At 41.7% G+C, this 16812-nt stretch overlaps 1 protein-coding gene across 11 annotated transcripts in view; it reads left to right on the top strand.

The window, feature by feature from the left end:
• Positions 1 to 16812, top strand: part of grin2ba (glutamate receptor, ionotropic, N-methyl D-aspartate 2B, genome duplicate a) — a 171193-nt gene continuing 154381 nt past the window's right edge. Inside the window, exons 1-4 of one of the 11 annotated variants that reach the window (XM_055005064.1) lie at positions 1 to 132; positions 336 to 485; positions 8433 to 8572; positions 9347 to 9454. In XM_055005064.1, coding sequence (XP_054861039.1) covers positions 9428 to 9454 — 27 coding nt within the window. In that variant the 5' untranslated portion in view covers positions 1 to 132; positions 336 to 485; positions 8433 to 8572; positions 9347 to 9427. Of the gene's footprint in view, positions 133 to 335; positions 486 to 2427; positions 3374 to 3397; positions 5156 to 8432; positions 8573 to 9346; positions 9455 to 16812 lie in introns of those variants that run through there. The other 10 variants (XM_055005070.1, XM_055005065.1, XM_055005063.1 and 7 more) reach the window with 10 other exon arrangements.

Here is a 16812-nt window from a genome sequence, read left to right as displayed (position 1 = left end):
GTCTCAATCCAACACCGCACAGTCGATCGTCCACATGTGGACCACAAGGCGGCGGTGTGTCACACAACTTCACCGAGCTCTCTGCACACATGTTGCTGCTTCCCCCACGGCGTTTTCCTGCAGCACCTGAAGGTAACTTGAATTAAAGATGCGCACAAATTCAGCTTCACTGAAACAAACATTAAGTCTTTGGCTGTACTGAGAGCTCACAGGTGCAGAAATATGCAAGGAAAAGAACATGTTATATCAGCGATTTTCCTGGGATAAATACACGGTAGAAATAGTATTAACATCTATCACTATGTTCTCTCTGATTGCTTACTGTGTTTTCACAGATGCCTGGAACCTGGTGGGAGAGAGAGCAAGGACTGTTGAATGCATTACAGAATCACCTGCTTTCACGCGTCCCTCCAAGTCCAGCGGAGACACGGGAAAGCTGCAATGATTGCTCGTCGCATGGATTCTACCTTCAGCTTCACTCTAAGGTAATTTGTTTGTTTGCAATTTGTTAATACATCCGGCTCTATTATTCAAAAACTGAACCGAACGTACCCAAAAGTTTGTTCTCTCCGGTCGAACGCACCCCATTCGTCACCGCAAATAAAATCTGGCAAGAGTTTGCGAGTTAAGTAATTACTGTCTGATAAATAGGTCAGCTGAGGAGACTGTGGAGATTTGTAATCTTATTTCTTTACAGGCTCTGTCAGCAACTCTCTGTCTCCATCTGTCTCCTTTCCTTCTACTATATATAACAACTTTAAAATAGATGGAGAATGACTACATTGACACACTACACTGAAAACAACTTGAAGAGAATACAACAGAGTGTGATTTGTCTCACCCTGTTCACAGTGTAGTACCCCTAAGTTCACACACCAGTTGGAAGTAGTGCTATTACAGTTCACTAAATAAAACCATTTGGTCAATGTAAATTCACACAGTGTAGTGACACACTGTAGTTTTTGTCTTCGTAAGGCGCATTTGCTGCTTACGTGCAATTTCCTGACCACATTTATTCTATTTTACTGCTTTTTATTTCATTTATCTCCCATGTTGTATATATCTGGCCTCCTTTGCATATATTGTCATTTTTAATATTGTCTTGTTTTATATGTACATTTGATTTTATTACTTAACCCTCATGTCGTCCTGCGGGTCAAAATTGACCGGTTTTAAAGTTTGAAAATGTGGAAAAAAATATATTTTTACAGTGAAACTTCTGATGTCCACATTTTCAACATTTTTGGGAAATTTTTGAACATTTTTCAGTGGAAAAAAAGAAATGTTAAAATGCTTCTTAAGAACATTCACAAAAAAATCAACTTTTTTGTGAATGTTCTTAAAGAAAATATTAGAAGTTTTACTGATATATATGTAATCACTTTAGATATTTTTAGGATTTTTTTGGAAGATTTTTACTCATTATTTGAAAATGTTTACAAGAATTTTCTTGCCAAATTTGGGGGATTTTTTTTGGTTCTTTTTTTAAAATAAAACTTTTAAGGAAAACTTTTAAGGAATTTTTGGAATTTTCTTCCTGAAGGTTTTGAAAATTTTCATAAATTTGGGGAATTTTTTTTGCTGAATTTTTGGATTTTTTTTCAGACAGGGAAACAATATTTTTTGGTGCCCGTAAATGAGGACAACAGGAGGGTTAATGTTGATACTTTATTTCTTATTGCTTGTTATCAATGCACCGTCCAGTGAAAGCTATTTATACTTTTGTCGTGCCCCCATGTATGATGACGATAAAGCTATTCTATTCTATTCTATTCTATTCTATTCTATTCTATTCTATTCTATTCTATTCTATTCATTGTTGCATCTTGACGGCTTTTGGTTAGGACTGGTTATCTGTCACCACGGCAACACTGAGTTTGACTGAGGGCAAAAAGCAGAGGAGAGAAACTATCTATTGACGCAGCATCACAGACAAAAGGTTGCTCGGCTTAAACGCAAAATGGGAAGCCTGAAAAATAACTCGTCACACAGCAGAGAAACGCAAGGCTCAGGACTTTAAATTTGACTTAAAAGCCTAAATATGGACTTAAGTGTAATGCCGCTCAGTTGAAGTGACACTGAGGCAGAACATTTATCTTCAGACGTTCAACCATCAGGTGTTTGAATTCCCTGATTTCAGGTCACAGGTCAGCATGCCGGCTGCTCCAACCGTATTCCCAGTGTTTCCAGTTATTCCAGATCGAGTGTTGATGATTGACTCTAGGGGGAGCCAGTCTCTTATCAGTTGGCACACCGGTTTGGTTCCTCGACATTTGTTGGAAGGCACCCCTCTCCTCCTCCACCTCCTCATCTCTCTCTCTCTCTCTCTCTCTCACACTCTTTCAATGAATACTAATGCAGCGAGTGGGCCCACCTCCCTTCCTCCCATCTTTTCGCAGGGATGGGCGGGAGAGGGGAGACAGAGCAATTCCAGCTCAGTATCCTTCCTCATGAGGTAGGCAGTGCTTGACTAGCAGCAGCTCCAATATGCCTTTTTTTTTCCCTTCTCCCAGCTGAGCAACATTGATGATACTGTGCATTGCTCCTGCAACAATGTCTAACCTGTGTGAGTGGCGTGTGATATCTGACCAGAGTTGAGAGAGAGAGAGGGAAAAGGACGTCTGTGCCTGCTTCTTTTTGTCATCTGGATGGGAAGTCTTTTTTGGGAGGAGAGACAGAAGAAAGCAGAAGGCAGCCGGGGAAGGGGAACAACTGGCAACAGCCAATCCCCCCTTCCACATATAGACTGGAGACAACGGAGGCCACTGGAGTATTTGCTTTTATCTTTCGTTTTTTGTTCTTTTTTTTCCTCATCGCGCTGCTGGGAGGTGCTTTACCTTTTCATTTGCTTGCTCTCTCGGTCCTCTGTCTTCTCATCTATTTCGCCATTTACCTGGTCAACAATTTCTTCTATTTATGAGCCAGACAAGGAGGGAGAGAGAGGCAGAGAGACAGAGAAAAAGAGAAAGAGAAAGAGGAGGGGGATTTTTTGGCCCCTTTTATCCTCTTTTTTTTTGCCCCCCACCCCTCCATTCATTCTTCCTTCCTCCCTTCTCCATCGCTATCACTTCCAGCCCTTTCTATCCCTGTGCAGCCCACGCTCCCTCCTCCTCCTCCTCCTCCTCTTCCTCCTCCCCCACCACCGCCGCTACAGTCACTGTCCACCCGTAACTTTGGCTACTTTTCCGACTCCACCGTTGTTTTAATTTTCCTTTACTTTAAGCAGCTGTAATAGAGGCATTTTAATTGGCTTGCTTGTGTTTTCTATTTATGCCTTTTTCACTTTTGTACCTTTTCCTATTTTCCCCCCCTCTCTTTTTTCCTCCTACCATCCTATGCATCTTTTTTGGCCGATTCTTAAATCTAACCATAGGTAGGTCTATTTAGTGTCTAGTGTCTGTCTCAAAGTCTTTGTTTCTTTTCTGTGTATGCAAGGTGTTTTGTGTTGACACACACACACACACACACACACACACACACACACGCACACACACGCTCACTGGCCTACAGTCTAAGCTTTGGTGTGACCATGGCTCCCCTCCCATCCAGCTCTCAGCTGATTCTTGCCTCATGCCATGTCCTCCTTACGTCACTCTCCCCCTTCCATCTGTGTTTTCTGACTTTCTTTTTGTCCTCCTCAACCAAGACCACAGTGACTCATCAAGCAAGCACCTTCTCCAGCCGTCGTCACGGAGCCACATTTTGACAGCCTCGCCATTTCCGTGTTGTTGCACAAAAGTGTGTTCCTCCATTAAAACATCTGAACTGCCCCTCTGTCACACGCCTTCCTCCTCTCGTTCTTTTGTTTGCCGTCCGAGCGACGTCCAAACTCCACATCTGTTCGTCAAAGCAAACCGAGCTGCGTTTCAGTTTCTTCGCTTCATGTTTATCGGGTGAAGGTCAAATCTAGCGAGGGCCCAATTCAGGGGCGACAAGGCACTGTCGTGTCAAAGTGTATTTCAAAGCCAGCACTTGTCCGTTCTGTCGGGGTGTCATCTGTCTTTATACAGTCCTCTATCTCCTTTTTTGCTGCCCCCTTTTCCTCTCTCTCCTCCCTCCCTCCCTCTCTCTCTCTCTCTCTCTCAGTCTACCTCTCTCTTTCGTCTGTCTCGTATCTTTCTGAACTGACTCTCTTTCTTGCACACAGACACACACAAGCACTCAAAGAGAATGGACTAGACAAAAAAACTGGCTTCACCATCCAGGAGATTTTTTTCCCTTTTTTTCCTCCGCCATACTTTTCACTTTTTTCATTCACTTTAATCACCTCTGTCCGCATCTTTTATTCTCCATCACTTCCACCCTTCCGAATTGATCCGTGTATTGATTTATTTGTTGTTCCATTTTGTGTTTTCATTTGCTGTGTAGAAAAAATCTCATGTCCTACCACTCACACATCATTGACTTGCTTGCATCAGAGGACTTGCTATTTATTTTTGCATTGCAGTGATGTAATTTTGCAGTTCATCAACTAGAAAATTTCCACTTATTGAAATAGAAGGGGAAGATTATTCATTTGTAATCTTTCGATAAAAAAGATAGAAGATAGGGGGCTCAAAAGTATTAAGCCGAGTGCAAAGTAAATGAATAATTTGTGTGTGTGTGTGTGTGCGCCTGTGTGTGGTGTGGAAGCTACAGAGAGGCACAGCAATAGACAGATGCATAGCATAGTGAAGAAAATCACATAAACCATTTCCTTCTCCATCTCCTTTTTTTTTTGTATCTCCATTTTTTTTTTCCCTGAAGGAGATTTAATGCCGCTCCTCTTCATTACATGAAGATAATGGGAAGTGGGACTTTTGAGCAACCGTTACCATGATAAAGGCACTCTGGATATAGATGTTTTCCTGTGGAATTACCCTTTAAATCCTGGATTAGATTCCAAATGACCAAAAAAAATAATTAACAGTTATCAAAAACTGTTCTAAATTGTGGACATTTTTTTTCTGTCACATTTTTTTTTTTTAAATGGACTGAAGCTGATTTCAATATTTCTTTTTCAACTATTGAACCCTAATGGGATTTCACTATCATGGATTAAAGACTCAAGCGACGTCTTTCCAAATTAGGTGATGTAATAACCATGATTCTTACAATTTCTCCATCCTACCAAATCCATCAAAATTAATATTTCTCAATAGTAAGAGTTAAATAGGTGAGTACGGTGCTTTGGATACACACATGCTATTGCTGTTGCATGTTATAGATGATGATTAGTGGATGTATATGTTCACATAAGCTAGTATTTGTGCATGTGTGTGGGTGTGCAGATCCGTCATGGAAGAGTGCGTACAGTATGTAGGCAGAATTTAAATTAATATCAGAAATCAGTATTTTCCCCCTCATACTTCATCACCATTTATCCTCCTCTATTAGCCTTTAGTTTTCTGTCTGATGTTTAAAATTAAACCACATGCACTGATAATGCAGTGTCTGATAATGTGAAAGAAATGACTTTGAATGTCAAAATAATCTCCATGCTTCATCCAGGATTTTGCACAGCCCCTCTCCACTCGATGGAGCAGCCACTTCTGCCTATCAAATCACCTGTTCTGGGGCTCCACACTCTTACTTAAAACACTGGAGTGTGTATTAGAGTGAGAGGGATATATAGGTAGATCAATAAAGTAATCTACATGAACAGATGGACTACGCTGCCCTTTTCTCGCCGCAATTATTTTTATCTGCTGTTATTCCGAAGAAGTGCTTCATACGGGGAGAGTGACAGCACATCTTATCTCCTAGTGGAGTGTGTCGGAATGAAATTTGATTCTATGTCTGCAGCAAAAAGCACATTCACACCCACTCTTCTCCTTTACACCCGCACATGCAGACACTTTGTCCAGCTATCCATCACAAGTGCATCGGCGATTGACCCCTTTTCTCTGATTAACTTTCCCATCATTCGGCTGACGGCGGTTCAGATTTATACCTCGTGTGTGTGCGTACGTGCGCGCGCCGTGCTCGGTCAAGGTTATGGTTCCGTACCTGCGAAACCCACCTGGGACCTGCTCTCGTAACCCTCGGCTATTACCCATTCTGCTCGGTGCTCTTGGCGCACATGTGACCCCCGTAGCCTATCCACAGATGGGCACTTAAGCTCAGGTAGTCTGTCAAAGCTGTCACAGCTGCTACGCTGCAAAATGGACGTCTCGGGTGCAAACTCTGCCTCTTGTCTTTTTACTGTAATGATCACCAAAATAGCCCGTGGCGGTTTTTATGAACTGGTGAAACACACTTTGTGCCTGGCATTATGTGGTGTGGGGCGACGGAGGTAAAATGGACGGTGATGTGAATGTTATGTCCCACTTTGCTGGAAAACGACAGCTGATGTGACTAGTGTTTCGAAGAGAACGCTGATCGCATTTCCACCGGTCCTTCAGAGCGTAGCTGGGCGGTAGAGTGAGCAATTGCTGTCCAAGTGAACAGTTTAGAAGATGAATACAGCTGAGCATCCCTTCTATGCAAATATTAAAGGTGATTTGTTAGCGATCATGGTGGGATACGTAGCTTTACGTTAACTTCTGGATCATGATCATGGGTGCACTTGTAATATTATTCACGGTTTCTGCCAAATGTGACATTGCAGTTAATGTTTCACCCCAGTTGTTCTTCGCTGAAATCCTCGTTCTAATTGAATAAGGTCTTTGTAAATATTGCCACCGATTTACTGAACAATAAATCAGCTGTATTTCACCAATTGGGGGCCCTGCAACATATTTCAAGCGTCCTGTCAATTTTTAGTGTCTAAAACAGTTCAATGCCAGAAGCTTACGAGAAAGAGAAGTCTGCCAAACGTTTCCAAACAGAGCTTAAGAGATTTCATAGGCACAGTGTTTGCAGTCGTCATTGATAAACAGGCCAGGAGAGGAGACAGCAGGAGCTAAGGAGATTCATAATCCCATCCCCTCTTCCTACTGATTCGCTCTCTGTCTCTCTCTCTCCCCATGTGCTGCTTAATGAGACAACAATACAACTCCTGTGTCTGGCTCTGAGCGCTGCAACCGCCTTAATGAAACCAGCAATAACACCCCATTAGATATTTTATACTCAACTAACCTCTACCATGTGCCGTCTAGGGATTACTGTATCCTGAAGCGCTGCTGCATGTTACTCTGAGCATCAGCAGTCCCACCTAAAACACGCACGGATGATTTTAGCTAATGAAACCCAAAGTGGGGTATGAGCTATAACTCAAAATCTCAGATTCATGTGTGACGCCGCAACACAATCTCATCCATCATCTGGTTCTAAACGACCGAATCGGTCTGCGGAGCTCCATCTGAAGCTCGTAATATCCTGCAGTGTGGGTCTGAATCTCGTTCAACCATTAGAGAGCGGGGAGCCTATGTGGGACGCCTTAAAAAGTGCGTCTCGATTTTTATTGGCAGTGTATTCACTTCAAGTGAGCGGAATATGGGTCATGATCTGATATAAAAAGGCTATTCAATTATTCATCGGAGCTGATTAAGAGGACTTGTATCGACACAGACACTGTCCACGAGAAGGGATGTGCACAGAGCGCACTGAAAAGCATTTAGGCCTCTTTCTGCGATTAAGAAACAAAAAAAAAAAGAGTGGGTGTTTCAAGTGAGCATTGTAAACCTTCATTGATGTTCTAATCCATTACACATTCACCCCCGTGTTTCACGTGTCGGCCGTGAAGTGGCACATGTATGCGTGATGAGTGTGTTTACCGGCGATTACATGTTGCTGTGTGTGTACATGCTGTCTGAGGTTGTGTGAGGCCTATCAATCTATTAAATATGAAAAGTACAATCTGTTACCCTGCAGAGACTGCTTTATTATTCATCAACATATTTCACTTAATCATTTATTTACCTAAAGTATGGCTCACACACACTCGCCCCTACGATTTAGACACTCGTATGGACTCATGTGGGGAGTGTGTTCATGATATATGAGCTGTGTATAATAAGGATTAATAGGAGCTATTTGTTATTCTTCTGATCTAGCACACGCTGTAGTTGGGCGGTTGTAGGGGATGAAGGCAGAGACAATTTAGTACTACAGTACATTTGGAGGAAATGTATTATTTATCATATTGGGCTGGATTCTCCTCAAATCAGAACGTTTTATCCCTGCAGAAACACACACACAATTTACTAAACTGAGTTGTGAGATGGATTTAAACAGATTAAGGAAAAAAACGCATTGTTCCTTCTTACAGAACAGAAATGGCATTCGCCGTGGATTTGTAAACAATAACACAAAAAGCTATGTTCAGATAACCATTTAAAACACTGAGTGGTGCATTTTAAATTCCCCTTATTTAATGTGATTTATTAATTCCAAAGGGAGCGGGTCAGAGGTTTCACGCTGTGCCAAAGCTCAGCATGGCTTTATTAGAGTCTAACTGACTGTGACCTGCTTCTAACCCTCTGTCCTCCCTGTTCCCTTTGCAATAACAGACTGGCAGACGTCAGAAAAACAAGCGACTCCAAGCATCTTTGCGGAGGAACAGAAGTGAAGCTGCTCCTGTGGAGCACAATTACCTCGAAACTGCTGCTTTACCCTCTTGACCTAGCGAGGATTTTTACCTAAAACCGCTGTGAGTTGCTGGTACCACTTCACAATCACAAACACTGCAAGGATGTGGAGGAGAGATAAATGCTCCGTAACGGCGCCTCATTTTTAATCTCGCCCCTCCACTCACGAACATCTGTATTTGCCTCGCCGAACCCCCGCACTCTTAATGAGGTGTCCTGGTAGAGGGGTGTTATTCAATTAATCATGAAGACTAAAACACATTTATTTGATAAAGTGCGGCTGGTTAGAGCAAACAAACCTGCTGGTAGAGGGACACCTCAGAATGATGAAGGGGTACTTTACTCCCATGACCATTTTATTCTCTGATTCTGAGTTAATTAAACTCATTTTTCTATTAATTGGCTAATGATGTTTGACAGGTGGTATCATTACAGGTGATTAGTTCTGGCTCCTTATCGGAAAAACAGTCCTCCAAATCTGAAATTCACACTTTTATCGTGGCGTATAGCATGAGAACAGGAGAAGACAGCTGTTCTGTTGAGTTTCTTTCTTTAATTTGACAACTTTTGTGCTTGAGATTGCTTTTGTAATCTGCTTCTGTTCTGTTACAATTACACAAAACTGTTCTGTATTGTGATAGCACAGTATGAGAGACAAGAAATCCTTGAGATGAAGCAGCCATCACCCTCAGGGAGCTAAGTGTAGTACAGAAAAAGCTGCATTGTTTATATTAAAAAAAAAAAAAAAAATCACTCCAAATTAGAATATATTTAAAACACAGTAACTGTTCGCAGTCAGTAATCATATTGTGTTTTCTCTCACGCTGTTTCTTTAGTTCAGCCTCCCTCAGTCTGAGGCTATGAGAGGGAGAGAGGAGTCCCAGGCCGCACCATCATGCTACTTCTGAGACGCTGGGATGAGACTTTGGCTGGCAAAACACAAGGTAGGACAATATTGATTCATGGGGCCTTTTTCCAACCAGCGCTTTTCTGTAGTTTTCTCGTGTTGGACTGCTGCAACAACCCATCTTATCTCACCTGTGTGTGTTTGTGCGCCTTTCTGAAAGCTCAGTGATGGATGTTCTGAAACTTCCGGAGGCTGTTGTTTTTTTTTTGCTTTGTATCTCACGCCAGGTTTGCTTGGGGGTCAGGGTAATGGATAAAGGTGGAGCCTACAGATGAATGGTTTAATCCTTGGTTTTTAGCACAGTGTGCACTTTGATCGATGGCATGCGTCAGCGCACGGACCCTCAACCCGACCCACCCTCTATCGACTATCGGCCTCATTTGCATGGCTCTACAGGCATTGATCAGGCAATTAAAGGATTTGTTGAATGAGATTTTTGTGGCGGGAGCGTGTGACCGTTTGGACGTGGAGAGAGAGACGGTGTGTTTTGTGTGATAAGATAAAAGAAGACATAATTCTCACTCTGTCCCAGGAGCAAATTACACAGAGCAAATGCATTTGCCACAAGGGCCCATGAGAGGTCATTATCATATCATCACACTTCATTGTTTTCTCATCCATTCCTCTTCTATCTCCTCAGCACTGAGGAAAAAAAGCCGCCCTTAAGTTGTTCCCAGACTTTTTCCAACCACCTTCCTCTTTCCTTGTCCTTCTCTTCCTTTCTGTCCTCATGCACCGTTAATCAGCCGTGACGTTTAAGACACTGAGCCTTGAGTGCAGAGGAGTAAGAGTGAGAAACAACATTTTTTCTTGTTTTTTTTTTTGTGGAGTGGGGTTGATGTTCCTCCTATGACTGTAATTCGCTTCCTTCGCCAGTAGCAGAGCGACAGTGCAGCTTTGTGATGAAGCGCCTCGGCTCCTCTGTTGTTACTTCGCACAGCTGCTTTCGCCTGACGCTGCAGATTTCCTACTATCCCTACCTACATATGAATTAAAAGTGATGGTGAATCTCATTACCACCTCACTATTTTTTGGAGAGAACAAAAAAAAAAAAAAACAGCAGTCATATGTACAGTTCCAGATTCTTAGTCTATTAGGCCTATTATTCAAGTCCAGCTCTTACATAAACTGTTTAGATAAAGCACTGGCTGGAAAAATGGCCAAAATGAGGACATATTAGAATAATAATGTCTCATGAGTTTTTTAAAAGCTTTATCTCCGACCCTTGTGTACCTCACCTAAATGGGATTCTGGCCTCTCATTATATCAGCGCCGCTCAGTGCTGCTAATTAAATGCAACATGGCTTTTCAATCATTTCTCAGTCCAATCCAGTTAACAGCAGACCCTTATTTAGTCTCAGGGACTTCCGAGTGCACAGAACTGGTCAAATATATCGAGGCTGCAATCTTTGATGTGCGAAATATAGCATGAAAATGTTTTAGGATTCTCTTGTACAGAGAATAATGACAGATCTCTGCATTGAAGTGTATCAGTGAGATTAATGAGCATCTCTATCCGTCTTCCTCCTATAGTCCGGCGTTGCATCCTTTTGCTGAATAGGCCAGTATTCTCTCAGCACTTACTTTGGGGGAATAATCATAATTGACATTTTGCTTTCTGCCCTCCCTATTGAAGAGCACGGAAGAAGCTTTTTCTCGTTCCTTTCCACCGTGTCTTCTTAAATTAGAGCAAACTCAGGAGCATGGGAGTTAGGAGGCTTTTGATGACGGAGAGAACACGGGGAAAAGGGACACGGCGAGGAAGAGAGGAAGTGTTTTAGTGGTTGTTTGTGTCGACATGAAGTGGAGGAGAGAAGGAGCACAGATGCTTGTTTTCTCAAAAAGCCAGTGGCTTGAGATGCCGGTGCTGCTGCCTTATGCTGTTTTGCCACCATATATGAAATTACACAGCACTGTGTGGGCATATCTCATTAATTCAGCATCTCAGTTTTGTTTGAAGAAACTTTTCAGGCTTTGCAAACTCACCCAGGCACATCTGTCTTTGTAATGAATTCAGATCATATTGTTCATATAGGTGTCACTGATGCTCATTTTAAATATATATAATTGTATACACCTGGATGATTATGCAGGTGGTTGTTAATCTCAGCGTATCGCTATGTTATATCTATTACCATGAATTGAATTTGGACCGTAAGCTTCACATACTTTGGCTTGACCTGGAAACACGGCTAAGATCTGGGCGGTGGAATCGATCGGGTCGCAAAACAGGCGATCAATAGAGCTTCACTCATTCTCGTCTCCAGCAGAAGAGCAGTAACATAAGTCACCTGGAAAACGGCCTGCAGATCCGATCATTAGCTGAGCGCTGCACTTCCAACATTTGCTTTGGTGGCATCTGTTATTTTCTGGCACGTTGTCAGATGCTGCTGTGAGGAAGCTTCAGGTGCCGTCAATGTTTGTGCACCAGTTGTTGCATAGATCTAACGTTGAAAGTAATAGTCGACTACAGGAATTTTAATCAGGAACAATTGATTAATTGTTTACATTAATTTGAAAGATGTCAACATATATTGGCTGCAGCTTCCCAGGAATGTTTTTTGGAAAATTGTGAGTTCAGGCTGCTGTTTGAGCAAAACAAGCAATCTGGAGATGTTGTGGTCTGGAAAATTGTGATTGTTTAGGGCAGTTTTCTAGTTTAAAGAGACAAAAAAATGATCAAAGTCTGTCACAGTGTCTGTGTGTTGAGACTCCCAAAAGGAGTGGAGTTTCTGGTGCAAATACAGGTCAGACCAGTGGGATAGATTCCAATAACTTACTTCCTGTTGTTTTTAGAACACCAGCTTCCACCTGTCTCCTCTTTCATGCAGCGTGTCTAATTCATGTGTGTATAATTGTTTGCATTCATTTCACTATATATATGCGTATATATACTGATGATGCTCAACATGGTAGTGGTGATAAAGATAATGGGAAGCTAAAAACATAAAAAAAAAATGTCCAGTGGCATGATGATAATGCTGGTTAACTTCAAGAACTCACAAATACTTCATGTTCAATGAGGATAATTTAGTATTTATAGCGGTTACGTCTTAAGTTGAAATGAATGGAACTTTTCTTATGGTACCTTTATTTTTTTTATGAACTTTTTCTTCGCTTGCAGCCAGCATTGCTTTGGAAATAGCAATGTCAGTCTGTTGGTTAGTTCAACACTTAAATCCAATCAGCATCTCAACAAATTTTCATTAGGTTGCCATGGTATAAACTTTCATAGTGTAGGATGATACATATGATAATAATATAGACTTTGGTGATTCCATAGATGTTTAATTTGGTGCCATTGGCAGGCTAACATGTACCTGTAAAATACACTACGGTTCAAAAGTTTGGGGTCACGCAGACAATTTCCTGTTTTCTATGAAAACTCCCACTTTTATTCATGTGCTAACATAATTACACAAGGGTTTTCTAATCATCAATGAGCCTTTCAACACCATTAGCTAACACAATGTAGCATTAGAACACAGGAGTGATGGTTGCTGGAAATGTTCTCTGTACCTCTATGGAGATATTCCATTAAAAATCAGCTGTTTCCAGCTACAATAGTCATTTACCACATTAACAATGTCTACACTGGATTTCTGATTCATTTAATGTCATCTTCATTGAAAAAGTATATATAGTATTAGTATAGTAGTCTGTCTGTCTGTCTGTCTGTCTGTCTGTCTGTCTGTCTGTCTGTCTGTCTGTCTGTCTGTCTGTCTGTCTGTCTATCTATCTATCTATCTATCTATCTATCTATCTATCCTGTTTAGCCTCCTGGAAAAATGTGAGTGCCGTTTAGGAAATTATATGTATATAATCTAGAATTCTGAATATATGGATTGAAACTCTGAATATATGGAATGGAACTTGGAATATATGAAATGAAAATGAATATACAGAATGAAACTAAGAATATATGGAATGAAAGTGAATATAGGGAATGAAACGCTGAATATATGGAATGTAAAATGACGACATTGATTCACTGACACCATCTTGTTTTCTGGACGTGTAGAGTTTCATTCCATATGTTCAGAATTCTAGATTCTATATATATTTATTATAACTTCCTGGACGGCATGCCATATATACTGACTAAGTGGTTGTAATTTAAAAACTGCTAAAAAGTTGAGGTTTGAATACACCTCATTAAGGCTGGCTGTGATTTCTGATGTCATTCAATGAGATACACACATGTGCACATATTTGCCGTTTACCCAGCTCCTAACCACAGGATAACGGTAACCATAAATGTGCACAGGTATGCACAGTTGTGTGTAAAAACAGCCCTGCTCTCTGCTTCAGCTGACTTGTTGTTTTCCGGCCTCACCTTGAGGTTGTGTTGAAGACACGGGTGAATGATTTGTTTCAGTGTGTGAATGCCACAGGTCAGCATCCTTGCGCAGCCGTGATCGACAGGAAACACTTGTGCTCCTGCCTCGAGGAGGAACAATGCAGAGCGTCGGAGTGTTTTGCTGTGTAGTTGAGAAGAGGGACGATTGCAACCGAATGATAAACCAAACACATTTATTCATTTGTATACTGTGAAATGCAAGGATGGTGAAAGGAGGAGGCTTTTACATTACTGGGGCCCCAAGTAAAACTGAAAAACTGCATTTTACCATTAAAACATGTAATATTGTGTTGTTAAGTGGCACAGACTGAATACGGGTTTTACACAACGTTGCACAACTTTGTGTTGTCATCCTTGATCTAAGGGCAACCGCTCAGATTCAGCATTAACCCAGAATAATAACACCTATGTCCTAGTGTGTGATTAATGATATCCTAAGAGATTTGATTAATGTGTTCTTATGTAGGAGCTGCAACTAAATAATTCTATTTGAACCTCTTTTTCTTCATCGCAGCTCTACTAAGCTACGTTTTTCTTTCCCATTATGAAAGCTGTGCCGGACAATAAATCAGTGTTTACCAGAAAAGAGATTGCTTTCCCTGATAAGGCATTTTACAGGAGGGAGGTACGCCCCTTCTGCTTTGAGACTGAATGGTGGCCGAACTAAACACACACACACAAAAAACCAAAAAATCCCTAAAAGCCTATTTGTGATGTTGCGAAGATGAAATGGTCAAGCCTGTGCAGTGACCCTCATCCAACCCTGAACGCACTCTCCTCTGCGAGTACGGAACCCGGATGCGAGGTGGCATCTTCTGGCCCTGCTGCAGCTGAAATGTCATAGCTAACACTCTCCTCGCTTCAGTGGCTTCACCAAAGCAAAGCAAACTCCACAGCATGATCCGCCCTACCTGCTGCCTCAGAGGCTCACAGCCTCAGTCTGTCCCAAAGCCTCCTGCCGTCTTTTACTGTGACTGTGTTCGCCGGTAGATAATATTAAAAGTTATTGATTGGGTTGTGTTAAGGAAAAATGCCCACCAGGAGTTTAGCAGAAGAACTCCCAATAGGGAGCTAATGCCTCCCTGAGGGACCTCATCCACATACTGTCAAACCTGTGATATGTGGCAACCAGGCTGCAGAGAGAGAGAGAGAGAGAAACACAGAGTGTAGAATGGGGCAATGTGTCTCATACAGAACAGGAAGACGCTGTTATACTTGCAGCTGGGCACATAGACAAAAGTGAAAGACAGGAGATTGTGATGTGGGCTATTGTAAGGAATACAAACATAATAGGTTTGTCAAAGTCGGGCTGATTAAACTGACTCTACCTGAAGACGATGCAGCCCTCATGCAGCCATTTAACTTCTTCTGTGTATTCAGTCGATTGTTCCTGTTTGCATCTCGCATTGATTTCTGAAAGCCAGAACCAGCTGGAACCAGAGTTTCAGAACTACTGAAAATGATGTAAGTGCCGATGTAAGATTGTCCAGCTGTGAAAACCTGGACAGCATTTCTTTGCACAAGAGATTTTCATACGTAAGACTAAACTCTGGATCAATTTCCCCAGACTGCCATTTGTGTCGATGTCCTCTCTGATAAAAACGCTGGAAAGAAAGCTATAAATTAGTCTTCACAAATTGTTTATTTGTTCTTTGAGCCAGTCATCCTTTCACTAGAATGCGTGGCATGTACAGTATCACAGAAAGTACTTGGACACAGCATGACACTGTATCTCTCCAACTGGCAGCGGAACAGTTTGTATCCCAATTGTGCTGCTATGTCAGTTGTTCTTCCAAAAATTAAAATGGAAAAACACTTAAAAATAGCAATAGTAGTAGCAGCAGTAGTAATGTGCAATGTTGCCTTGTTTTTTTTTTAAATCATCAAAGAAGCAATAGAAACAAGCTGTGAAAATGAAAACTACATGCACCATTCAGCCCCAGTGTTAGAACTACAGACAGGTGAAATGAATAGCACAGATCGTCTTGATGCGATGTAATGTTCTGCTGGAAAACCTTTGGTCCTGGCATAAATGTGGATGCTATTTTAACACATATCACCCACTCATATTTGCTGCAGACTAGATACACTTTCATAGAGCAGCGACCTCCCCCAGCAGGGCAGCGCAACCTTCCACGCTGAAAAAGCTGTTCAGGAATCGCTCGAGATGGCCTCCACATTCAAAATCCATGCAGGCATCATCCTGCAACCTACAGGAAGCGAAGGATCTGCTGCCACCGTCCTTGTGTCAGGCACCCTCAGAGGTCCTGTGTCCAAGCGACTGTAGTAGCATGAGGTTTCAAAGCTGTGGTTGATTGGTGCGTTAACCGAAATGGTAAATATATTAGCAAATCAGCAATTTGGCTTCATGTCTGGCCTCCAGATGAATGCAAGACCGGTATTTACTATCCTCTAGCTCTGTTTTGGTCTCCACCAACTCCAAATCGAGATATTAGCTCCACTATATATCTCTAACGCTTTCTGTTTGGTGCCAATCAAGTAGTGCGCTATAGGTTCTAGAGCATTTTGACTTAAAACGGCTGCACACTATGACTGACAATGATCCTGCGAGAGCAAACCAGAAGGGGAAGGTTGCAGGCTGGACAGTGTAATGTCATAGTTTTTGGGTACGATGTGCTAAAAATAAGAGATGATAGATAATAGATTGAGAAAAGTATAATGGTGTCAAAGCTGTCACTCCTATCATACGCTGTATAGGCATGGAAAAATGACCAACGCTCACAGCATAAAAGACGGTGCACAGTTCAATTTCTGTAGCTCTTCTTGGGGTGTTATCACTGCTAAGAATTACTCCTGGATTTTTTTGTCTACAAAAAAATCCTCCTGCCCTCCGAATGCTGACTTCTCTTGGCGATTTTTTGAAGATCTGAACACGATCAAGTCATAGAATCAGGCCTGATTAGTTTACACTTCAACAGCAAAACAATAAGCTTCAGCTTTCTACAAAGTTTAATGGCATTAAACTCAAAGAGGACATTGTCACTTTATTCACTTTTTTTCCCTAAAATATCAAT

This window comes from Amphiprion ocellaris, chromosome 19, assembly GCF_022539595.1.
Source record: "Amphiprion ocellaris isolate individual 3 ecotype Okinawa chromosome 19, ASM2253959v1, whole genome shotgun sequence".
NCBI lineage: Eukaryota > Metazoa > Chordata > Actinopteri > Pomacentridae > Amphiprion > Amphiprion ocellaris.
This window is presented reverse-complemented; position numbering and strand designations above follow the sequence as displayed.